We start from the raw sequence: 25,284 nt of genomic DNA, 5'->3' as shown, positions 1-25,284 counted from the left end.
CTGCCTGTAAAGACTTGTCTTCTACAGAGACAGAGAAGCCTGCTTCATATCAATTGCTTTAATGTCGCCTGTCAGTTTACAGTTATGTCAATTCTCCCACATTGTTTCTGGTGGCCATCACAAAACAAAAACAAACTCTCAATGTCTTGCCACAACATACTGTCCCTGCATGTGTCCCCTTTGCACCCAGAGTGTCCTCCTGAATGAGGTGTTTAGTGGCAGGAAGGGGGAATCTAGTCTGGGATTATCTTATTAAGACAAATACATTTGATCTAAGGTTATCATTTCCTGTTCCACAGCAACTTGATCATATCCTGGTCTCTCAAGACTCAAATGGGTAACATGGAACCGCAGAAGGGCACACACATGCAAACACACCAACATGTCTTAAAGCCCTAGAGAGCAAGGCCCAACAGAGATATGAAGTGTAGATGTGCAGCAACAGCTAAACGTCGTGTCAGGTTTCTGGAGGCAAGTGCTAAATTTAACCCTGTGATCCTGCAACAGGCAGAGGGGTTTAAATGCCAGCCTACAGTTGCTCCACACCAGTTGTTCTCCACACGTCTTCCACTCATCACAAACTCAGGCCAGGAGGAAGACAAGCATACACTTGGACACTCCAACATAAGCTCCAGAAGCAGGACAGAAGAAGACCGAGTCAAGCGTGGTTCCTAAGGGAAAGCGGGATCCTTGCTCCTTCACTTTTAGACCACAGTTGCCCACCATGGAGCTTTTCGAGACCAATCCTTACTTCTTTCCTGACCAGCGCTTCTATGAAGGAGGGGACAGCTACTTCCCCTCTCGCCTGCCCGGGGCATACGACCAAACTGGGTACCAGGACAGAAACTCCATAATGGGTTTGTGCGGAGGCCTCCCTGGAGGTGTTGGAGTGCCAGCACCTGAGGACAAATCATCTCCATCCAGTCTGTCACCTCACTCAGAGTCTCACTGCCCTGGGCAGTGCTTGCCATGGGCCTGTAAGCTGTGTAAAAGAAAGACGGTGACCATGGACCGTCGAAGAGCAGCCACGCTGAGGGAGAAGAGACGTCTAAAGAAAGTGAATGAGGCCTTTGACGCTCTGAAGAGGAGCACCCTGATGAACCCCAACCAGAGGTTGCCCAAGGTGGAGATCTTGCGGAGCGCCATCCAGTACATTGAAAGGCTGCAGGCTCTGGTGTCCTCCCTCAACCAGCAGGACACAGAGACAGGGCAGCAGGGACTGCACTACAGACCCAGCCCGGCCCAGCCAAGAGTAAGTAGGATGGAACCAGGTTTAGGAGAGGGGAGAAGTCACAGAGAGCAAAACCAGCCAAAGAAAAGCAAGAACAGAAACCTTTGACTGATTTGGAAAAAGGAAGACAAGAAGCTACAAACTTGGCTACAAGAGATGGAAAAATTAGGTTTCAGATAAAAAACCTTTTCAGGGCGCAACTTGATGAGCGAACCCATTGTAAGACCTGCTAAAACCGATGGTTGTGGATGTTTCGGAATTTTTATTTAGATATAAATTCCAAATGTTTAAAAAACAAGAATAAGAATATACATGTATGTGTGCTTTTTTAAACCATTTGGGATTATGTAATTATAAAATATTTATATCAACCAAAAGTGACAGTTGCAGTGACACCGACAGCTTATTAATGACCATAATTTAAGATGGAAACTTTAATTTGCTTCTGATAAACCACAGGATGCATTAGTGATTGAGTGTGTGAGGCTACTTCAGTGTTTATCTGCGAGGTTTTGTGCTGCATTAAAACAGTGACTGACAGCAACTTCTGTCTGTGCGTGTCCATGGCAACAGGTGTCATCGTCAAGCGAACCAAGTTCAGGCAGCACCTGCTGCAGCAGCCCCGAGTGGAGCAGCACTCCAGACCAATGCCCGCAAAGCTACAGCAGCGAGGGTGAGTACTCTTCAAAGGTCCCATGAGGTGTCACTAGAACACCTTCACTGGTTTTGACTGTGGAACCCGGTCTTGTCTGCAGATCTTCTGAGTGTTGGTGACTCTCCAGAGCAGAGGAACATGCGCTCCTTGACTTCTATTGTGGAAGGCATCTCTGCGGCTGACGGACCTGTGACCTTTTCTGTGGACATTCCCAAATAGAGCCTGTAACCTGCAGAACCATCCAAGCAGATGCTCAACTTCACAAACACAACAAAAAATGAACATTTGGCAAATATTGCAACAAAAAACCTAGGTTTCCTTTTTTTATTCTGATTTGAGTGTTTTATCTTGTGCAAAATTATAAAAATTTGTCATTGGTTTGTATTAAACTTTATTGTTCCTTAGGTCTTCAAGCCAAAACCAATTCTTCCTTTACACAATGAGACCTCTTTTCCTTATTGCCTGCCTTATCCCATAGTTCAGAGCTGTAGATAACAGGAGCTCACCTGTCAGACTCAAGGATGTTATTGCATGAACCAAAACACCTAATTACCATGTATGCTTGCTTCCAGAATCAAAGATTCATATGACAAAGCTTGGTTCTTCACTTTACTTAAATTAGATGTTTCTCTTTTCAAAACCTTTCCCAAATTTTTCCATTCTTTTTGTGTGAATTTTAAATGTTTAAACAAAACATGAGATTGTTTGTGGGGCCAATATGTACCATGGCAGTTTTGACCAAGATCTGCTTAATTTAAACAGGTTATAAATGCCAGTGATGTAAATATGTTCCCTTTTTTTTCTACAGAGTGGTTTTGCAATTTTATTTTTTATTTTTTTGCTAACTTATTTTTGACTTTTATAACTAAGATTGTTGTGCATTTGTAGATGTTTTCAAAAGTGATATTTTCCTTTCAATTCTTGCTATAAAAAACCTTTTCAATACTTTGCCTGGTGATGATGTCTGAATTTATAACAAAACCAACCTCCAAAATCTTTAAAAAACAACTTTACTCATGTTTACATTGAATCATAAATACAGTACACTTTTTTTGGATAGCCAAATAATAAAATCTTGATTTGTCAGCATTGTTTCACACCTGGAATAAAGACACAGTACTCATAGCTGCCACATAGCACATTACACCTTTACACACCTTGGAAAAAAACTGTAAAATAAATAGATTTATAAAAAGCACAGCCGTCTATCAAACCACTGTTCATGTACTGTGCTCTCTTCGGATGAGGAGTAAGTCAGCCAAGAGACTGCGCTGCAGCACGTTTCCATGGCAACTGAATGGGTGATGCCCATGTGAGACCAGACGAGTTTGCCAGACGATCGTTTGGATTTCATTGGCTGTTGTCGAGCAGCAGTTTACAGTTTGACTTGAGAGATGTTTGGAATCAACAAACAAGGAGGAGCTACCATGTTAACACTACCATCCACGGAGAAAAGTCACAGTCACATGGCTGGGGTTGGCCTTTCCCAGACACACACACACACACGCATGCATGCACGCACACACACACACACACACACAGTCTGCAGCAAAGACTCATTCATTGACTCAAACACACGCACTCATTCTTCACATTAAATTCGTCTCTCTACTCTAGGCTACATAGTGTTGACAGAAGGCGACGGAGGCGGAGAGGAGAGGAGAGGTGGAGAAGTCAAAGCTACATCATGTCAAAAAAGGAAATAAAACAAAGAAAGAGTAGGAAACAGCCAGTGAGGAGGCAAAGAGAGAATTGGACCCATGAACCTTTTGGGAAGAGTCCTAGTAGAAATGCTTGCTTTCTTTAGTGAAGCCTCCTGCCTTCCAACACCAACATATCCCACACTTACAGCATACAGTAAAAGACACTTCAAGGTCCGACAGAGAGAAAGAAAGAGAAAGAGAACAGTCACTATTGAATACAGGGCATTGGGTGTCATACAGCAATATTCTAATATTTTCCATATATATTTCCAATATATTTATATATATATATGTATATATATAATATTTATATGATTTTTATAAAAAACATAATTCATCCATTTTATTTACAGAGTGGATACATGATAAGTGTAATACCTTGCATAACCGGTAGAGGGGTAATGTGCAGTGGGATCTGCCATTTATACAAGTATTTATCACTCTCAAGTCCACATCGCGTGACCGGTCACCATCTTTCAGAATCTTTTAACTACCATTCAAAAGTTAACACAGAGAACCTTTTTTTTTTTTTTTGGATAAGGTCATTTTCAGACCACTGGAGCCAGGACAAGAACCCACAGCTGAGACCAGAGGAGCAGGAGCACAACACCACAATGACAAGGCTACTGGGAGCACTGGGGGAAATTGGACGAGGCAAGGACGAGCCTCCTTTACAGCAGCAAGCTCAGCCATTGAGCACCCATACCAGTTCAAAGGCCAGTGTTGGTCTTTGTATTGCACATTTCAGAAGGACGAGTGGAACACAGAGGGTGGAGGGTGAGATTTAAGCAACAGAGAGAGGTGAAGGTTCCGTCTGAGGCACCAAGTCTCCATCTCTGATTTTGGCATTTCACCCTTAAAAGGCCGCAAGCTCATGTCCGTACAGGTAATGAGAATGCACTGAAAGAAAGGAGGAAAAGAGGAAACTTTTAATTGCAACTTGACTATAAACAAAACAAGCATTGAATAAAATAAAAGACGAATGAATATTTTTATTTAAAAATATGTCTAACTGGGTTACGATCAACAAAAAGTGCCTTAAAAGTCTTTGTTTTCGAACAAGGACTTTATGGTTGCATCTCATCTAAAAGACCTTCTCCAATGAAAACAATGATTTGGGTTATTTTAACATGTTCCTGCAGCATTTTTCTCAAGATGGAGGACATATATAGAAAGAATTTAAGATTAAAACTGAATTTCTTCAGTATTTTTTATTAAAATTGGGATGAATCAGAAGCAGAAAAAAACTGCAGTCTAGAAAAGTTCTCTGTTGTGACGCAGCAGCTGAAATGGGCGGGCCAAAGTCTCCCTGCTCTGCTCCAATCTGATGCATCAACCTGCAGACATATAGATCCATGTACGTCTTTGTTTTCCACGTTCGAGCTAGAATCTGGCTGAAAACTGTTCAGCTGGATAGCTCCGATATTGCTTGCTATTTCTGTTGCACCACTAATGATGGGATATCAGCGCAGGTTTACTTCCACACCAAGGGTCCCGCCCACAACTCAGAGGCAAATTCTTAATGAACTCCTGCCGCTCTGTAGAAACTATGGTCTCTAGAAAACTATTTTCAAAGTGGCATAATCATAATTATAAGACCACCGGGGAAACTTTGAAAATAGTTCAACTATATATGCATTTGTTGTCCACACAATAGTTATAAACCAGAAAACAGCAGGAACTTTTTAATATCTGAAAGATTTGTGGTCAAACTCTTGCTGTTTATAGTACTTAGTCTTTGCAAAACTGAATTTTTCCACAATTTAGTGATGATTTAATATAGAAGTTGGTGTAGATGTTAAGAATCATTTGTTGTATACATATTTTTGTTTTAGATTTCACATTTCCAGATGTTGTAAAACCACTCATTTAAAGTGTGCCATGCACTTGAATGGAATACTTTAAAAATAGGTTCTAAGATGATTGGAGTGGGACTTTCAGGTAAATTTACTTGTGAATAATTTCAAAATCTACTTTAGCAATCGTTAATTAAAAATAAAGGTGATTCTAAATATGTCTTTATTTATTTCTATAAGAAGAAGGCTGTGTTGAAATATAAACAGAGTTAAGACAGAATCTCTACACTGCAAAAACTGAATCTTGAGAAAGTAAAAAGACCCTCGTTCAAGAAAAATATTTCTTGTTTTTTTGTCTTACAAGAAAATGAAGCTTCACAAGAAAGTTATTCAATAGAAATGATCTTAGTTCAAAAAAAGCATGGCTTCGTGACTAGAATTTCATTCTTAAAGTAAGAATTCTTGGTAAGACCATTTTTCTTATCCCATTGGCAGATTTGTTTTGCTTGTTTAAAGAAAGTCTGACAGTGGGGGCAGAATTTTTGTGGTCTTTCTAAAGGGCCTGTTTTAAGTTTTGCCTTCACATCTCCTCAGTAGTTGACCAGCCCCAATATGCCAAGAGGGCATTTTTACTTTAGACAGAGCCTCCTTTGGTTTGAAAGTGATAATTGGAGAACATTTGTGCACTTTGATTATGTCCCTCTAAATTTCCCTTGACACTGTTGAAGTTCATTTGGTATATTATGACATGTATAAGTGTAACAATGAATGCAATACCTGGGTAAATTGATTTCTATTCCTAGGGTTGAACCAGACAGATCTGTTTAAGGCAGAATCAAATTTACTCAGTCCAATGTGTGGAAGCACTTTGAATTTAGCAAAGACATCTGACCATACTCAAAGCACTTTGAGTGACAAGTGTTGTAAAAGTGCTATATAAATAAAGGTTGATTTGCTTTGACTTGATACAGTGTAGTAGAATGTTCTAATAATGTTCCCTTTGGAGTCTTTGGATGTGGAAAAACAACAGTGGGTTGAACTTAAGGAAACTAAAATGTGAATGGATTTGACATTCATTATTGTTTACTTGTTTGTTTGTACAAATATTTAATTTGCACTTGATGATCTCGCAAGAAATACAAGGAATCTGGAAAACGTAACCTGCACTGTTCAGTACCAGGTAATTCTCTCGGAGTCACACTGGTTGAAGGAATCTGGATCACTTTTAGGTCAGCGAATAGAATCGTTCAAAGAGAACCAATAATGACTATGAATCCTATTTACAACAACAAATTATGATATGAATTGAATGGTAGTTAAAACGAATTGTTACACCCCTCATGATATGAGTAAACGGGAAGAATCCCTAAAAATCCAGTAACTTTGTTTTTAGCACGTTGGAAAAGCAAATTGTTCTGCTACACAACTGGTAAAATTGAGTTAATACCAAGTTTTCTGCAGTTTTGTTAACTTACCTGTTAGTATTTACACTCCTGTTAGCAAGCAGAGTGTGGTTAGCATGAATAGGTCCTCACAGCTGAGGGGTCGAGTCTTGTGGGCACTGGGGGAGGAGCTTAACAGTTTGTAGTGCAATCCATGCAGAGAAGACGAAGTGCAGTTAGTCATGATGGACCAGTACAAAGCCACACACAGAGAAGACTTACGGCGGAGAAGTTAGTATAACAAACCTTCAGGTTGGAGTTGCTTCTTGGCTGCCAAATTCATAGAAGGAGGCATGGACATGGATGGCATGCGGAAGCCAGCGGGTAGCGTTTCCATGGAGCCTGCCATCATCCCCAGGCTCGCCCCTCCCTCGCGAGCTCTAAACCTCTTACGCCAGGATGGAGAGCGTCTAAATGATTTTTCATCTCCACCCTGCAGGGAGAGCCAAATGTACATTAGAGCTTTTCAATGTTTATGTATCGGCTTGAAAATTGAATGTTACGGTTTTTTCCATTTGACGTGAGCGTCTTAAAACAACACCGCAGAGGTCACCTCTTCTGATCGACGGTCTGTCCCCAGGGCTAACATGTTGTTGAATTCTCGCTCCAAAACCTGCCGTGCCTGAAAAATGAAACTCTACTGTGAGACAGAAACTTGTGACATTATAGGCAAAAGCTGCTAGAATACATGGGACAAAATGTTCCCCAAGTATAATCACACACAAAACTTCAGTTAGATTTCAGTACACACACTTGTGACCAACAATTACTCTATTGTCACTAGAAGGTAAAACAAAAAGCCAGATTTGATTTGGGAACAGATACCGGAAGAGAAAGAGAGGGAATAATGGTCAGAGAAAATACAAACAAGGAGGCAGTCAAACAAAAAAACTGTCAAAATAAATAAGAAAAAAAAAAGTGTGTCATTTATTAGTTACCATACAGGTAATTATTATTATTTTTTTTTAAACAGGAAGGACTGGATAAGTGGGATTTATACAATGTTTTAATCATGATTGTAAACACATGTGAACTACTATATCCACCTGTGTGTTCTGCATAGGGATCTGCAAGATGAGCGCCAGGCTGCTGTAGTCAAAGGTCTCATCCAAAGCAATGAGGGCGCCATGAACGCCGCTCTCAAACAGGTTGCTGCTGTAATCCCTCAGGCCAATGGACTGGACCCAGTGGATCACCTGCTCATTTGTCCACACTAAAACATCTGAAATGAAACTCACAGTTTAAGTTTAGTGAAGTTACAGAAACATTTTTTCTAAAGTAGGAGTGTTCTGTGACGAAGGGTTGAGGAAAAAAGAGAACTTTGTGGTCCCGTTAACTCGCTGGCACGCTCCCCTTTGTTCGTTTAAAGCACAGCTGTCAGCCAGCTTTCCAAGATGGAACAGGCGGCGTGTGTGTCTGTATGAGTGTGTCTGGATGCGACTGTAAACAGAACACAACTCTGATATGACACAACAGCTGAGTCAAGTTCATGTGCTGAACTCAAGGTCAAAAGGCCGAAAGGATTGGCTGTGTGTGCTCGCGTGTGCGTGGACCCCGTCACACACAAGTGCGGCTTTAGATCATATGAAAAAATGCCAGCAGTTGAATGAGCAGCTGTTTAAGTGTTAAGTACAAATTGACAGTATCACATGAAACCACTAGGTGGTACTCTGGCCTGAAGTGTGTTCGCTTGTAAACGTCGGTCAGAGGGTGTCTGGATATGGATCAGTGTGCGAGTCTGTAAAATGCACCTTTCATGTCATGCTGGCTGTCGTCTCTCCTGCGATCCAGGTCTTTTCTGTCATAATTCAGCCTCTTCAAGCACATAATCCCGTACTGCAGACTAGCCCTAGCCAGAAGAAACAGGAGCACATTGGTTAAAAAGCACTCATCCAAAAATTGGCTTTCCCATGATGTACCAACTTTAACAATATGGTGGGAATTAACATTAGAAAGCTGGTTTATGTAATGCTGGAAAAAGTGGGTACAATATGCTAATTTACATAGGCCACATATTATTTCTAAAAAAATTCAAATGGATAAACACTGGTCATTCCCAATAGTTCAATGTTCTTATATTTTATAATTTAAAAGAAAAAAACAAAAAAAACTTTAGTTTCAATGTTTGTGTATTAAGAAATTCTAAGAAAATTGAAATTGTAATGTTTGTTGTACTGTTTTGTTCTGTAAAGCGTAAAACTTATAAATAAAAAATAAAAAAAGCACTCATCCATGCAGGACCACGACTTACACAGACTTTTAAAGATCAGTTGGAAAAGATGTAAATACTTCACATTAGTTTTAATTACACATTTGACTGGTAAATAGGTACAATTTACTAAAATTCTATTGTAAATTAACTTTTGAAATGTTATGATTAGAGATGTAAGAGATACAGATACACATTAAAAACTCTACCTAGCACTGAGAGTGACAGCAGTATTGGTTTAAAACCGCAGAAACAGGCAAAGAATATGTTGTTAAAAAGGTATAAATAATTGATTTCTACCAATTTTTGTCACTTTTTTTCCTTTTTCCCTTTTATGTTCATGTGATGGAAACATAAACAATAAGCTTGCTTCTACAGTTACAATTGGCCACAATTGGAACCACAGTGACAGCGAGTCACACAGTGAGTACACTAAACACATGATAAGCCTTTTTTTTTTCCAAAGTACTGCAAACAATACCTGAACAAATTAAAATGAAACACTTTTATTTACCCACAATGAACACAATAGTCTAAATGTCCCAAAATGTCAGGTTTTAATGTTTTAGGCTATTATGTAAAATACATTTTTTTTCTTGGCTTAAAATAAAAAGTGCCAGTAAGAAAAAATAGTTTCTCTGTTAAAAAGCATGCTCATTTATAATTCTAAGTGCCAAATGGATAACAAATATCTAGATTGTATCAATTTCGGTAAAATAATTGGACTTTATCTTATTGCCGCAAAGTTACCTGAGTCTTTTATGTGACAAAATTTATTGTTAAATTATTAATATTGTAAATCTAAAAAATTATTTTAAAGTGCACTTTCTAAGAAGGACAACTAATTTAACCATTTCCTACATTTATTTTTTATTTTATTTTATTTTATAGCTTTTAATGGGAAATTCCAGTTTTCAAAATTCAATTTTTTTCTTCTCTGAAATTTTAAACCTTTTTTCTAAATTGATTTTTGTGCCATGACATTTCTGCTCCTCAACCATCTGTGTTATTGTTCAGACATGCTGTCTGATGTGACCAATTGAAAGAGGTGGTTACATTTAGAAAGCAGACATCCTTTTCTCTCTGCTAAAGGCCCCAGAGTGTCATGCAAAAGCTAAATGAAGATGAGAAACATACAACATTTTTAAGATAACTTCCATTTGCAAAGAAGTAAAGATAATAAATATAGAATATAAGAAGGGAAAGCGTTTCTTCAAACCTGTGAAAACTATCCACCATCTTAAGGTGGCTCCTCAAGTCCTTCTTGGTCAGGTGGTCCAGCATCCGTGCGTCCACCAAACACTCCATGAAGTAGGAGCGATACTGAGGCAGACCGAGGCTGGGCAGCCATTCGTTCCCAATCCACTCATGATTCATATCTCCATATGCTAGGGTCTGCAGGGAGAATGACTCATGTTATAATGAGGGAAACAGACATCAAAATATAACACCAATTAAATTTATCATTGAGGCCTAACATATCATTTTCATATAATCAATAACACAACATTTAAAAATAAATTCCCTTCCAAACAGTGGATCCCCTTGGCTTGATTGTAAAGCCACTGTGTTTTGTGCAGACTGACAAAAACCTTTTATTGAGCACAAAAAACTTTTAAAACTTTGTCATAAAAACAATTTGGAAGATACAGGAAAAAAAAAAGGTTGCCAGGAGACTGTATAAAGGGATAGCTTAAAAGAGTGGTCATGCCAAAGCCTCTCAAAGAGAAAATCCAACCTATTTGACCGTTAAAAGCGCCTGTCTTTTTCAGGTTAGGACATTTGTTCTCGTTCTGGCATCACTGCTAACTTTTCCATGCACTACATTGTTCACTGTCTTCACTCCAAATGTGGTTTTGAGGTGACCGCCAGCACAGCTTGCATTCTTTCAATAAGAACTCCCATGTGAAAGAGGTTTTTGAAATCTGCCTTGTAAAGCTGTTTCCCATTTTTAGCGGGCAAATTACCGTATTTTCCGGACTATAAGTCGCACCGGAGTACAAGTCGCACCAGCCCAAAAATGTATTATAAAGTAGAAAAAAACACAGATAAGTCGCACTGGACTATAAGTCGCATTTTAACTTTCACAACCTTATATGACACAATCATAGCAGACTGTTTATCTAATAATTTCACAGTAATTTTTTCTCAAACTTATTTATTTATTCCTTTCATGAAGCATCATTGGCTAACTAATACTCTGTTTTCATCCTGTATTTGTAGAAACAGTTTTCACTTTTATTGCATTTCTGAATCTATGAAATCATTGGAAAATAGAATATTATGTTTTTAGCCTTCAAGATCTTACTGTAGAAAAAGTTTGCTGATTCTCTGAGTCACTTAACATCCTCTTAACACTTAACATACCTCATACATCAAATTGACCCAGGAACATCATCTCTGTTCCTCACAAATGAACATAACAGGAGGGTTAACAATGTATTTATTTCAATTTATTTCTAATATAAGTCGCTGCGGAGTATAAGTCGCACCCCTTGCCAAACTATGAAAAAAAGTGCGACTTATAGTCCGGAAAATACGGTATTACACATTTTAGGAGGCATTTCCCAGCTACTCTGGTGTTTCAGTTCTGTCTTTATCTGTGCCAGGGCTAGCAAAGCGATGAAGAATATGCCTGTCACACCAGACAGGTCTGAGGGAGCAACAAGGAATATTTCCTAGCTGCCCTGCATACATTTTACAGCATTAACAAAAAAAATGTTACCAACAATTGAAAGGAAAATAACCAGTTGGATGTTTTTTAAGCTGATTGTGACATGCTTCCTGTTTTTCAGTATCAGCAGCCTCACCTGTGCCCAGCTGCCTTCCTCATTCTCCTGAGTGGCAGCATGGAGAAAACAACACACAAGGATGTGAGAGTCGGGGCGAATCAAACACTGACACAAATTCAAAAACACTCCATCTCTTCCATTGACCTGTACTGAACCATGTGAGCACTGTTTACATCAGTTACATCCCACATGTACATAGCAGCAGATGCACAAAGCGTTAAGTCTGTGATGCGGTGGCTACCGAGCGGGGTCTTCTGCTCTGTATCGGTGTTGCTGTGGGGACAGCGTGAGGGTGAGAAAGTGCTGGATGGGGCTAACAGAGAGGGAAGCACCCAGATGGTACTGACCGCTTTGGTGGAGGACGCCAGGTTCTCCATCTCTTCATGAGTCACCCACACATTTCCGGAGGACTGCTCAGAGGACGAGAACACACCCAAAAGCACACAAACATACAAAAACGTTCATACACGAGGAAACAAAAAACATTCAAGAACACACTTGTGTTCTTATTTTCACATATATCCTCCCACACACACATACATACACGCACACAAAGACAAGCATTGTGTTGAGTGATGCCAAGGAAGGAAGTGTATTTCAGGCAGGTAGCTTGTAGCTGTCTCTGGCTACATTTGTGCATACTTTCCAACAGCAACTTGAGGCAAATAAAAAAAAACACACAAGTCTGCACAATATCAACCTTTAAAGTCCCACTCCGATCAACTTTTGTAACATCATTCCCAGTGCTCTTTTAATTATAAATATCCAGTTTTTAGGCAAAATCAATAAACGTGTCCATTTCTAGGACATAGTTTCTGCAGAGCAGCAGGAGTTTATTGAAAATGTGCCTCTGAGTTGTGGGCAGGACTCACAAGCCCAAGTTAACTTCAGTGATGCAACACAAATAGCAAGCAATATCTGAGATATCCAGTTTTTAGTCCCAGTTTGAATAAATACTCAGAAATGCATTTTAAATCCTAATTATTATTAGAAATGTCCTCCATCGTGCGAATGTTAAAAAAAACATGTTAAAAAAAACAACAAGATTTTCATTGGAGTGGGTCTTTAACTGCAATATAGATGCAGAAAAAGAAATTTGAGCATGCAATGTGAAAGTCCTATGTCCAAATAACTACAAATCAGTCTAAATATGTTACATTCATTTTTTTAAAGAGTTGGTGGGAACACACATCCTGCCTTGATATCAGTACATTTATTTTTACCGTTCTGGAGGTGAGGGGTGCAGAGGGGCTGGTGAGGGACACCATCTCCTGGATGGCCAAACGGAGTTTCAGTCGGTGCAGCGGGTTGCTGATGCCAATCTCCCTCTGGATCTCTGTGTCGGAAAGAGCTGACATGATGGCCCCGCTTTTCACGTTGGCACGACAGGCTGCCACATACCAGGCTGGCATGCCCACCCACAACTGGTGAGAATCATCAAGACATGCAATGTCAGAGGCAGAGCTGAGCACAGATCAGGCCATATGGTCAACCGCATTCCTTTTTCTTTTTGTTATCACACAGAGCAGCCTGTCCTGAAAACAGCAAAACAGCAGTAGATTTTTATAACTGTCTGTCTGGGAGATTAGTGGAATACCTCCAGCCATGAGACCACAGTAGGGCCGTCCCAGTGAGCAAATGGAAGACCCTTTTTTCTTGCATCTTCTAAAAGCTCATGCCTAAAAGAACAAAAATGAAATAAAAAACAAGAAAGGAAGAAACAATTCTGTTGACAGCCATAGGAAAGAAAAATATTTGTTTACTTTTTTTTTAGTCTCCGGTCCCTCTCTGCCTGCGTGCCCAATTTTCCCAGAGTCATTGTGTCGCCGATGCCCATCTCAAAGTCTGCAGTACATCCAAAAAAATGTGCTTAGTCCTTTATCTCATAATGAGGAAACTTTAAAAGACATTAAGCTACAAAGAACCTGCTAGAGCTGGTAGAGACTGGCCGTCCCGACCAACAGTCTGGTCCATTCGGCCCTTTTCCTTCTTCCCAAACAGTCGACCAATAGACGACTTGATTCCCTTCTTCTGTTTTCTGAAATCAACAAAAGGCCAGCACAACTGGTAAAAAAAAAACCGACAAACCTTTCCCAAATAAAAAATGTTTTACCACAAGATAAAGCAAATGTTAATTTTCTTTGTCTAAAATGCAAATTGGGGCTGAGAAGGCGCTCATTAACAAACATCTCTAGATAAGTTAAAGCTTTTTTTGGGCAGATTTTAGGTATTTGACCTGGAGTCCAAGAAAAATCTCAAGCTTTAGAGGGAGAAGTCAAAGTCAAGACCCATTGACAGCGACTAGTTCAGAACCATAGGAACTTGCTGTGATTGCAACTGAGTTGATCACTAAAAAAATGAGCATTTAGTGGAGGGCAGAAGGGGCAGTAATATGTGTTTACTGAGTCCATGCTGTCACAAACGGAACACAGGAGGAGTTAAATATTATTTAACAATATGTTAAAGTGTAAAACAAAAATAAATTGGCTATTAAATCCAAAAGCGCTAGTCCAAATGAATACCTTGAAGTTTCAATGTAAATCTCTCTATAAGTGAGTCTATTACTATAATCTGTAGTATGGGTTAGAGTTAAGATGGCTAAAATATAGGGTGATTAATCAATTTGAATCAGGGGCGGAACTAGAAAATCTTATGTGGGGGTGTGAGGGGGCAGAAGACATTGGAAGAGTAGAGAAATACCATAGTGCAAGGGCATTACAAACAAAAGAATCAAAAATATGTATTCTTAATATTTTTCGTAATATTATTTTTAGTATTTAATTTAAAAATATGGCTTTTTGTTATGTTGCAATGCATAAGCATCTTTTATTGATGATTTCTTAATCTTTTCAATATTAATTCTGATTTTGACAATTTTGCTGGGGGGGCAGGGGAGCAGCTGCCTCCCTTGCACCCCAAGGGGTACCTCCGCCCCTGATTTAAAAACATTTTGTACAAAGGAAATAAAAAAACTATAGATATAGGATCAACAGTTGAAGGTGATGTATTTTTTGTATTAATCTAATCAATTGAGGAGTTTAATGGAGCCCTACAAGATTAGACCCTTTAGAAATAAGATAAAAATTCGTTCCCCATTGGCTTTTTTATTGCTAATTTAAATAAAAAATATTCCAATTGGGTAGGAAAAATTATTTTTACAGAGAATTCTTCTTTTAAGATAAAGTTTCTAGTCACCAAGACATATTTTCTCAAACATAGATTATTTTGCTATTGAAAAACTTTCTTGATAAAATTATCTTTGATTTCAAAAGTATTTTATTTAAATTTCTATTAAGATGCAATAAGGTTAACCTTGAATTTCCTTTATAGACTAGACAGAGAATTTTGCCATTATGTCTTGTAGGCGTGTAACCTTGTCCTATCGATGGTGCTACAGTATTTGTCATGTAATCTTTGTGTCTGTTTGCGTGGATGTGCTTACCCTCTTCCATCCTCCAGACTGCCTGTAAACTGAGCAAAATTGGTTTCCAGCCTGAGACTGCGTGGGGAGGATGGAGGTGATGTCTCACACTTGATGGTAGCTTTGTCCACCTCCACCGGAGACTGAAAGAGCAACAAAAACACCTTGGTTGGTTTGTGAAAAACTCACAAAAACCAAGAAAGCTGAGTTGATTTTGATGTTGTGGCAGCCTTACCGCTACTTTCCTTCTGTGTTTTCTCAAGTCGCTAGGCTGTCAGAACAAAACAGTGCAAGAAAAGTTCAGCATACTGCTGCATGTGCATGGCAGAGTGAGTGTGAGTGCTCTCTGACCAGTGTCATGATGCCGAGATGGTGACTGGCGTTGCGTCCATGATGTTTCGGGGTGGAGTGTCCACTGTTAGGTGGGGAAGAGGAAGATGCTAGGGACTGGGCGGTGGCGGAGGTGGGTAAGGCCCGAGGTCGTAGCGTCACGTTGAGGCCATCCATGCTGCCACTGTTCACACGAGACTCGATGTCGCCAGATCGCAAGTCTGCTGATTCTCTTTCCACCTGGATCATCCTGCGTATCCACATCAGACACAATCAGAGCACAACTTCAGTTGGTGGTGCAGCCTGCACCGATGAAGATTTAGGTATCTATACTTTATGAAAAGAAGGTCTTGAATGCAAGGATTTTTATAAACCTTTTTGTACACTGCAAACTACTTGATAATTGCAAAGATTTAAAACCTTGTTTTTTTATCAAGTTTTAAGTGGTTTTACTGTAACTTTGCTCTACATCTTTCCAGGCCTTTCTCAAAATCATCAGTTTAGATTTTTTGTCTCATTAAAAACTAAGATCTAGAAATAATGAAATAATTTTTAAAGTGAGTCAAAACCATATTTCTCCATATTCTTGACAGTAAAAAAAAACTTGATATCAGACTTAAAAAAACGAAAGTTGCTTGATTTAAGAATCCTACACCTAAATTCATTTTATTTACATTTTTAAGTGCTGAAATTTTATTTATTTTCTGAAGCTAATAAGTATTTTCTGGTTTGGTTTTAAGGATGCTATTTTAAAGTTCAATAAAGATAGACTGGCATTTATTGTTATTATTTTGGAACCAAAAATTTAGATTCATGTTCTAAGAATAAGTAGTAGTTTATGAGGAGTATTAAGATGGCCCAACCTGTCCAGATATTCTCATTTTGTTCTAAAATGAGTCATTTCCACTTATTACACTCGTTTTTTGTCACTGTAATCCAAATGAACTACAATGAGGTTCACAAAAACTCAAAAAATACAAACCATTTTCTTAGAACTAGCAAAATTCACTTATTACTGGGCTGTCTGACATTCAATTTGAAGTAATTCTATCCAACATTTAGCTTTTTAGCTTATTTTTTGCCTTTTTGAATGCTTGTGCAGAACTCCTTGTTTCCAGACTTTGATATCTTAGTAGCGTATACGATTTCTTCTTGCTGAATGGACAGATCATTTTACTGCTTTCTAGTGATTTTCTTCTAAACATTGGTGTTCCTATTATTAGGCTTCCTCTTTTGCAGAACAGAATCACCCTTTGGTCTTCTTTGAAAATGGCATTAATGAGCTAAATGCTTTACAGTTGGTGCCCTTCTTTATAAAAGCATTTTTCAGATAAATACAATACTAGTGTTTCAGAAAGTGTTACATTGGGTTAGCAACTCTATTTTTTATCAACTCTCTGTGATCTATCAGATTTGTGACATCCTGTTAGGGTACTTGTAGGTGAATATCTTCAACAACAAACAGCAACTGCACCTTTACTTGCTGCATATCAGTTCTCATACTTCTCCTGGTCGAATTATTGCTCTCCTCCTATATGCTTTCTTGTTTCTTGTTGACCTAATTTCCTCATGGGAGGCTTGTAACGTTTAGTGGCACCTTATCTCCTCATTGATAGCATCAAGTTGCTCCTGCAGCATGAGGGCGAGTGTCTGAGCATCTGATTGACCGCTGGGGGAGAGCAGGGCGGAGCTGACATCGTCGTCCATGTCGGACTCCGCCTCCATATCACTGCCGAGGAGGTGGCTGACGCTCCCACGCAGAGATGGGTAGTCCTGTTCAAACATCGCACACACCTACACGTGTACACAGAAACGCACAAAGACACACTTTTTAATCCTCTACCTGGACATGCATTTGAACTGATTCTCAATAAATGCGGACATGTAAAAAAAATGACCCTTGTGTTTGGGCAGTTAGAAGAAGAAATGGATGAACAGGAAACTTACATCACACATCATGTCCAGCAGCAGGTGAAAAAGACAGGAAGACATAGTGGTTAGTAGAGAATGGGAAGTTAGAATGAAGACCATCACACACAGCCAAGCACTGACACTTACTGGAAAAGCAGACATGGACCTAGATTTGGCACCGATAGGGGAAGAACTGGATGTGATTACAAAAGTTTGAATGTGATATTTCTTGCTGTTTTGTAGGTGCTGATGAGAATAAATACAACTGGATTTAAAAAATGTATAATATTAGGAAAAAGTTGGTTCATTACTAAGTGTATTTTTAAATACAATTAGCGAGCAGTAAACTAATGTTTATTATTCAAGCATAACAAAGCTATAATAAAAGATTTCCTTTGCAATTGCTTAGCATTACAACAACATGTTAGTTATTATATAAAATAGGTAAACAAATAGGTAAATAGGTAAAAAATATATTAATAATTCAACCCTTTTTTATGTAATCCTCATGAGTGCAGTCTACAGATAAGGAAAACCACCAAAAATGTATCTTGAAAATTAGAATATCATATCTGACCAAACAAAAAAGTAAGGTAGTCCTATGACTACCTGTATGTTATTTTCCAAGCGTTCAGTGCTGTTTGGGCTTTGATTTGGGAAATAAAATCAGCATCTACATAAGTTCTTCCTGCTAAATGGTTGCATTAACTATAGACTTTAGAAAACACAGTGAGCAACACTCGCTGATGACATGGCATTCCAAAGCATCATCAACTATAGAATTCTTTAGACGGACCTCCAAGCAGTGTGGATTCCCTGCCTCTCCACTCTTTCTCCAGATTCTTGGATCTCAATTTCAAAATAAAACGAAAACTTTACTTTCATCTTCAAAGAGGACTTTGAGCAGAAGTCCAATTCTTTATCGCCTTGGTCCAGGTAAGAAACTTCTGACATCCCTGGTTCAGAAGTGGCTGAATAAGAATGCAACATTTTTATATACATTGTCTAGAATTTGTCTGTGTGGCTCTTGATGCTCTGATTCCAGCAGCATCTCCCTTCTATACATTTTCCTCTAAATTCCCGAATGGATTTAGCTTTAAACTTGAATTTTTATTGTGTTTTTTGTAATTATAACAATAACACAATAAGTAGACCACAACTCAGAAATATTCACAGCATTCAGAACTGAGTTTGACACATTATTTGCATTCATATGCACATCTATAGACCCCCATATGTATGGTTTAACTTGACAGTCTTATCATGGTTGTGGTCATCCTTGTTGCTGGTGCACCTCCTCCTTCCACACCTTTCCTTACTTTCACCTTTCCTTCCTCTTAGTTTTCTGGTGATATGCTCGGATGCAGCACTCTGTGAACAACCTGCTTTTAAGGCGTGTCTTCTGTGTGAAGGGAGTCGATGACTGTCTTCTAGACAAATATCAAACCAACAGTAGTCTTCATGATGGGCAATTTAGAGACTCAGGAAACCATTGCAGATGTTTTAAGTTAATAAACTGAGTAGGATGTGATACAATAAATCAGACAACCGAAATCTAATTTTCACAAACACAGACCTTTGGGTTTTCCAAACATATACCTTAATCTTTAAGATTACAGGAAGTAAAGGCTTGAAATATTTTAATCCATGTAAAGTGGTTCCAAAGAAAATATGAGTCTTATTTGTTAAATCGATTGACCAAAAGTATTAATCTTTAAAGTCAAATTGCAGCTTTTTGATCAACCTGTACCTGGGAGAAATAGCAGTATTTCTGGGGCTTGTCTAAAATAAAGTCCTTACCTTGTTTGGGTCATCTCTTAGCGCTGAAAGTCTGCCTTTTTGTGCGCGCCTGATCACAGTTGTGCTGTAGTGGCCATCCTGACCCTCCACTACAGAGAAGCGGAGGTCGCTGGAGCTCCCCAAATGAGATCTGTCGTAAGCGAGCATAAAGCATTTTCCCATCAGTACAGTGTGAATTCTAACAGCAGTTCAAAAAGGCTTGTGTGTACCGAGGATGACTTCCATCTCCAAATGCCCCACTGCGGCGTTTCAAATGATCAATCTCATTTCTCAGTTTGTCAATCTCTCCAATCAGCCGTTCCTGAGGAAGAAGATGATATTAGTTATTGGGATAAACCTAAAATTAAACTATATATATATATATATATATATATATATATATATATATATATATATATATATATATATATATATATATATATATATGTGTGTATATATATTTTTTTACCTTTAATAAAGTTTAATTAATTATTATAAACTCCAAGTTCACAATGTACAACCATATATTTTGCGCAGCATCTCCATTGCAGGATGTGGAAAAAAAGGCTTTGTATGTAAGAGTGAAGGACTGTTTTAGATCATTATCTTTTTGTTTTGAAAATGGACACAAAAAATATCCAGCAGCTAAATTATTAAATAAAAAACTCCAAAGGTAAAATAAAAATTGATCTTTTTTTTAAACATATTTGAATATTTCAAATTTTCTCGGCATTTGAGAAAACAGAGCAGTGCAAAAAACAAATATTTAAAAACACTTCTACTTGAGTTTAATAGCATCTGCTTGGCTGAGATAAATATGAAAATTGTCACCAAAGAAGTAAAAATATCTTTTAGACCAGTTTCCTTGGTTTCCAAATGAAAAGAGGGTCAGTGGAGGTACAATTGAATAGACTGTATTTATAACTTTTTTACTTTTCTGATCACTTAGTGTTTTTTACACTGCAAAACACATTCAAGCAGCTACATCATAATATATATATATTAGTAAAAGTATTTCTCTTTCTGGCTTAAAGTAATTTTTACCACTCCAAGTTACTAGCTAATTAGCAGCTTTTGGAAAGATTTCTTTTCAGCGTTTGGATCAAGAAAAGCTTTGGCAGGAATTCTGCTCCATCCATGAGTCCACCCACTGACACACGTAACAGAAAGCTCTGATCTTAGGCTCAGTGGAGATCTGCAAGACTATTTAAATCAGCTCCAATGATTTATAGAAAAGTAAAGTAAAGATTTAAGAGGTTTTGTGGACTCTGAAGCGCTGGTGTAGCTTACATTAATGTGCTTTTATTCCATTGATTATTTTGTGACATGAGAAGTAGAATTAATTTAATAAAGCTTCACACACCCTGGTGTGGTGGAACTCCTCAAGCTGTTTTTGGCAGTTTTCGAGATCCTGAATGAGGGCGTTCTAAACAGAAAAGAAGAAAGAGTCATGACGGACTTTTGTGGGTTAAGGTGCGTTTTGGCTCGTGAGTCAAAAACAAAGAGCAAGAACAGTTCAGGTGAGAATGAGCACAGGCCTTGCCTTGTCTTCCAGGGCAGCCATGCGCTCTTTCAGATGAAGCTGCAGGCGTTCGTTGGACTCGGTTAGCAGCCGATCTACGGTGTCGGATAAACGCTTGTTGTGCTCTTCATTCATTTTCTCTCTCTGTCGAGCCTGATGTGCATAAAGAAAAAGAAAAAAAAAAACACAGATCAGGGCAATGTCCTCATCACATTTTCTACTTGTAACTAACTCCATGTGGGTGTATTCATGCTACTAATCAAGCATCTCAATAGGGATTAAAGGATAAAGCCTGCATTTGGCTCTGGATCACCAGCTGCCATATGAAGGTCTTTTTGGCCAACAATGATTCTCACAGTGAGAATGAAAGTAATTAAAATCATTTATGTCATTACGGAAAAGGGGTTTCACGTCCTTTGTAAATGCTGCACTTAATATTTATGCAGGAGTAAACTCATATTAACAAATGACACACAAACACATGTGCATCCTCCAAAAGCTTCTCCATGACTAAATATAGTCATAAGATCTCAGAGAGAGAAACAGAGAGAGAAATTAGCCATGCGTGAATTATTCAGAGTCTAAAGATAGCAGCCAATCAGTCTTATACAGAGGGAGGTTGGGGGGTGACCCTGCACGATCTGAGGATATGGTTCAAATTCATGCAACAATGCACTGGGAAAATACAAACTCCTCCTAAATGTGGGCTTTTCTTTTTGTCTACATGTGTATGCATCAAGGACTACAGAGGAAAAAGTCAAGACGTCCAGCTAATGTGGAGCATCAACCACACAGACACATCATTGTGAGAGGTCAGTCTTACCCTTCAGGGCTGGTGCACACACACACAAAAACACACACACCCTTCCTAGCTCTTGGTTCTTCTCTTCCAGTTGTGACTCCAGCTGTCTAAGCCTCTCCTCAACGTTGCCATGCCGCTCCTCAGCCTGCAGGGGGAAACATATTCCAACTTCAATCAACAAAATTAGGACTATGACATATTCTGATTAGTACTTATTAAAAAACATAAACAAAAAGTCAACAGCAGCCCTTCTGCATGCTACCTTGGAGAGGGCTGCAACTCTCTGTGCCAGTTCAGCTTCCACCTCTGGCAGTGTCTCAGCCTTCCTCATGGTCTGAGCCAACCTCTGCTCTGCCAACTCCAGCATTTCCTGCAGCTGGCGCACCTTTTCCTCACTCTGACACATGGGAAACAGTCACAGAAAAGGAAGGACACCGTTTATTTCGCAACAGAGGTGTTCTTACTGAAGTCGAGTCTGTGAGTAGCAGGATGTAAAGTCAAAAGGAGCATAAAGGATGGATGGTGCAGGCGTTTTCCTTGCAGAGATAAATGCAGAACCTGAACTGTAGATGAAGCTGAGCTGGAGGTCTTTACAGCTCACACGATTATCACTTTGTCTGCTTCTAAATGTATTTTTGCAAACTGTCAGATGTCAAATCTTGAAAGGGATTACCACGTTCATAACCTCAAATTCACACCATTTAATGATAAAAAAATATACGATTTTAGAAAACTTATACAAAGTAGAGATATTCCCATCTCGGAATTGTCCTCTTTTGAATAATAAAGGTGACTTTTTGTTTATTTTTCTGAAGAAAATATATGAATATCTTTAAATTGCTGAAATCATAACTGATGTTCATATGGTGAGGCACTAAAAGAGCTTCTCATTCCTACCCAGAGCTTTGAGAGTGCAGATCTGGGCTACCTGTCTGTGCAGGGAGTCCTTGGTGGCCAGCTCATTCTCCAGTTTGTCGTTGAGGTCATGGATGTGTGTGGTTTCCCGCTGAGCAGCCAGGTAGCGCTTTTCTAATGTTGTTATCCTTTCTTCCATATCTTCTCTCTACAGATGTGGCAACACAATGAAAAATTGTAATCAAGCCTCTGGAGACACAAGTTAGAAAGTATTTTGCATTCCCAAAGTGTTACCAGAACTCTCATTTGCCCATGTTCTGATCTCACCTCTCGTTGCTCCCTCTGTTGCTTGATTGACAGCTCCTCATTACGACTCAACTCTCGACGGGCATTGGCAAGCTCCACCTCCAGCTCGGCCATGCGGGCGTTGAGCGCGGCGGATTGCTTACGACTCTCCGCCAACTCCTTATTGGTCCGGTCAAGCAGTTCCTGAAGCTCAGACACCCGACTTCCGTCATCGTGAGCATCTATGGAGCCATTGGGCAATCTCTATGGAGATAAGATGGTACAGTGATTTTATTTCTGAATCTAGCCTGACACATTTACACTCTTCTGTCTTCTTACACATACAGATACATTTTCACACATGTGTAGCTATACAGAGGGAAAAACTGGGTTGGGTTAAGTGTTTTCTCTGAGGTAGCTATGAAATTTAGACTGTCGTGGCCACGACTCAAACTGCCAACATTTCCTGAGCTACAATGACTGTCTTAAAACACTTGCATGAGATGCTGACATCCCAAAATAGAGGGTCAGTTTTGGACTCTTGTCACAAGCTCAGCCTGTGCTCCTCAGACCAATCTTCCAGAGTTTAAAAGCTGAGCTGAGGCAAACATCTGTTGTCTTGCTTCATGTCCAGCCACGTGTGATTTCATTTAGTCAGTTCAGCCAATTTTACCTTTAACATTCCCATGCATCTCCATGCACACATGTACAAATTGTACTGATGCTCATACCTTGAATTTAGAATATTTAAAAAACATTATTAGGAACTTCACTCTGGTCTTCTTTGCAAAGAGGGAATCTGGACATGTTAAGGTTGCTTTAAGCAAAGGGTATCAGCCTTTGGAAAGCTGATTTAGACTTGTTTAGTGACCTAGATTAAAGAATAGAGGTAAGATTCCTGCACACACGTGTCTCTCTGTGTGTGCTTTTAGACTTGTTGTTGTTTTGATGTTTCTTTGCTCCTTGCAGTTCAAAGTACACATATTTCAAGGGCTTTAATTAAACAATCCACCTGGGACAGAGTGGGCAGTAAAAGTTAGCAGCGCCTCATTTGAATCTCCATGTTCTCCTTTGGTGTGCTCATAAAAGCACATATGAAAATGCAAATTCTATTTATAATGATCTCAGATCATCACTGATGGTCAGTCATCCTTAATTAGCTCAACCTAAAGTCACAAAGAGATTTATCCTTTCTATCGTTTTTTTTACATACTACATTGTACTGCCTTCAGTGAGGGGATGGATCCATAAGACAATAAAGAAATAAAAGGCAAGAAAAGATATTTAGTGACATAAAATAAAACAGAGGGCAAAAAAAAAAAAAAACCCTGGAAAGACCTTCCATGTAGGTTTACATCCGTCGGTCCGATCCCCTGAGTCACCCTCCTTCCTTTGCCTCACCATGCTCAACTGCAAAGTATAATTCAAGCAAATGTATATTAGGCAACAAAAACATTCATTTTATTTTATTTTTGCTTAAAAAACCTTTTTCACCAGTATATTTTTAAATACTTTATATTTTTGCAAAAGTACAACTAAAAAACACACTGATAAAAACTGTAAACCTCACTTCATTGAGCGATTTGTCTTCTAAAAACTATAACCAGTTAAATTTGGTTAACTTTATGGTTTGAAAATGACTAAAGCTAAATTACAGAGGTGACAAAACTACACGGGAATTTGAAAATGTAGGATACTTTGTGCGGCAAAACATAGTACAGTAAATTGTTATTAGTCTTTTTCATAAAAAAGTGTTATCTTATAAAAATAGTAGTAAAGGGCTACCATGCATTCATCAATCATTGTTTCAGAGCCAAGTAGCCATTCATCATTTATGAAAAGAGGTCAGGAAGATGAAAACAACGACTCTTTCAAGCCTGCAAGATAAAGCTAAATGTGAAAAACACATTTAGATCGAATGGAAGAGAATGAAAGATGACAAATTGATATGAATGAGTGTGCAGCACATCAAAGTTTTATTTTGTTTTTTTTTAATTTGTTTCTTGGCATTTTTGTTTTTAATATTGTGTATTTGGACATCATTTTTATGATGATTGGTGCACACACAGGTTGAGAACATCTGCTTTTAAAGAATCCAGCAGATTACCCAAAGACTCCAGGTAGTCCAGCAGATGTGGAATTTACCATATAGAGATATAAATGCAGACAAATACCTCACCTCTTGTGTGGCAGCTGCTAACTGTCCCTCTAGGGTGGCCACCCTCTCCAGAGCAACCCGAAGTCTTTCCCGAACCTGACAAACACAAGGGGGACGTTTGACACTATGTGCTGTCAAGAGCACTGGGAGAATAACAACTATGTTCTGCATGTTTTCAACGCATCTGTCGCTTCATTTGGCTTCCTTTCAAAGGCATAAATACAATAATGTCTTTCTGTAAACAGTCCTCTGCTCACTTTCTCCATTCGCTTTACTTTTAAAACTCTTTGGAGAGCTTTTACGCTGACACTAAGAGAGTAATGAGCTTCATTAACAACCTATCAGCCAGAAAACAAACAAGAAAATTGACTAGTTCCCAATTAAACAGTGAAG

The 25,284-nt window shown here is 38.8% G+C and overlaps 2 protein-coding genes across 3 annotated transcripts in view; one reads left to right on the top strand and one right to left on the bottom strand.

Annotated features, from left to right (window-relative positions):
• Positions 1-466: 466 nt before the first annotated feature.
• myog (myogenin) lies at positions 467-2,831 on the top strand. The gene is made up of 3 exons (XM_004069151.4): positions 467-1,252; positions 1,805-1,904; positions 1,987-2,831. Exons 1-3 carry the CDS (start codon positions 725-727, stop codon positions 2,103-2,105), a joined length of 747 nt encoding a protein of 248 aa, XP_004069199.1. The 5' UTR covers positions 467-724; the 3' UTR covers positions 2,106-2,831.
• A 49-nt stretch (positions 2,832-2,880) lies between these two features.
• The window catches only part of LOC101169031 (liprin-alpha-4), a 72,205-nt gene continuing 49,801 nt past the window's right edge, over positions 2,881-25,284 (bottom strand). The window contains exons 5-31 of one of the 2 annotated variants that reach the window (XM_023955234.1): positions 24,913-24,987; positions 24,072-24,143; positions 22,776-22,997; positions 22,522-22,656; positions 21,856-21,990; positions 21,655-21,738; positions 20,813-20,944; positions 20,633-20,695; positions 19,500-19,591; positions 19,291-19,420; positions 17,177-17,373; positions 15,601-15,829; positions 15,485-15,520; positions 15,271-15,392; positions 13,754-13,866; positions 13,592-13,673; positions 13,426-13,507; positions 13,052-13,252; positions 12,176-12,238; positions 11,847-11,873; positions 10,256-10,431; positions 8,579-8,676; positions 7,874-8,049; positions 7,381-7,449; positions 7,074-7,260; positions 6,861-6,958; positions 2,881-4,489 (exon numbers count right to left, since the gene is read on the bottom strand). In XM_023955234.1, coding sequence (XP_023811002.1) covers positions 6,900-6,958; positions 7,074-7,260; positions 7,381-7,449; positions 7,874-8,049; positions 8,579-8,676; positions 10,256-10,431; positions 11,847-11,873; positions 12,176-12,238; positions 13,052-13,252; positions 13,426-13,507; positions 13,592-13,673; positions 13,754-13,866; positions 15,271-15,392; positions 15,485-15,520; positions 15,601-15,829; positions 17,177-17,373; positions 19,291-19,420; positions 19,500-19,591; positions 20,633-20,695; positions 20,813-20,944; positions 21,655-21,738; positions 21,856-21,990; positions 22,522-22,656; positions 22,776-22,997; positions 24,072-24,143; positions 24,913-24,987 — 3,057 coding nt within the window. In that variant the 3' untranslated portion in view covers positions 2,881-4,489; positions 6,861-6,899. The remainder of the gene's footprint in view (positions 4,490-6,860; positions 6,959-7,073; positions 7,261-7,380; positions 7,450-7,873; positions 8,050-8,578; positions 8,677-10,255; positions 10,432-11,846; positions 11,874-12,175; positions 12,239-13,051; positions 13,253-13,425; positions 13,508-13,591; positions 13,674-13,753; positions 13,867-15,270; positions 15,393-15,484; positions 15,521-15,600; positions 15,830-17,176; positions 17,374-19,290; positions 19,421-19,499; positions 19,592-20,632; positions 20,696-20,812; positions 20,945-21,654; positions 21,739-21,855; positions 21,991-22,521; positions 22,657-22,775; positions 22,998-24,071; positions 24,144-24,912; positions 24,988-25,284) is intronic. The other variant, XM_023955235.1, reaches the window with a different exon arrangement.

The sequence above is a fragment of the Oryzias latipes genome, chromosome 5 (genome assembly GCF_002234675.1).
Source record: "Oryzias latipes chromosome 5, ASM223467v1".
In the NCBI taxonomy this organism is placed as follows: Eukaryota; Metazoa; Chordata; class Actinopteri; order Beloniformes; family Adrianichthyidae; genus Oryzias; species Oryzias latipes.
This window is presented reverse-complemented; position numbering and strand designations above follow the sequence as displayed.

Excerpts from the sequence above, each read along its gene's own strand:
- myog (XM_004069151.4), top strand. The coding sequence starts at position 725 with ATGGAGCTTTTCGAGACCAATCCTTACTTCTTTCCTGACCAGCGCTTC. Across the intron at positions 1,253-1,804 it reads CCAGCCCGGCCCAGCCAAGA|GTGTCATCGTCAAGCGAACC; the intron begins GTAAGTAGGATG and ends CCATGGCAACAG. Across the intron at positions 1,905-1,986 it reads GCAAAGCTACAGCAGCGAGG|ATCTTCTGAGTGTTGGTGAC; the intron begins GTGAGTACTCTT and ends TCTTGTCTGCAG.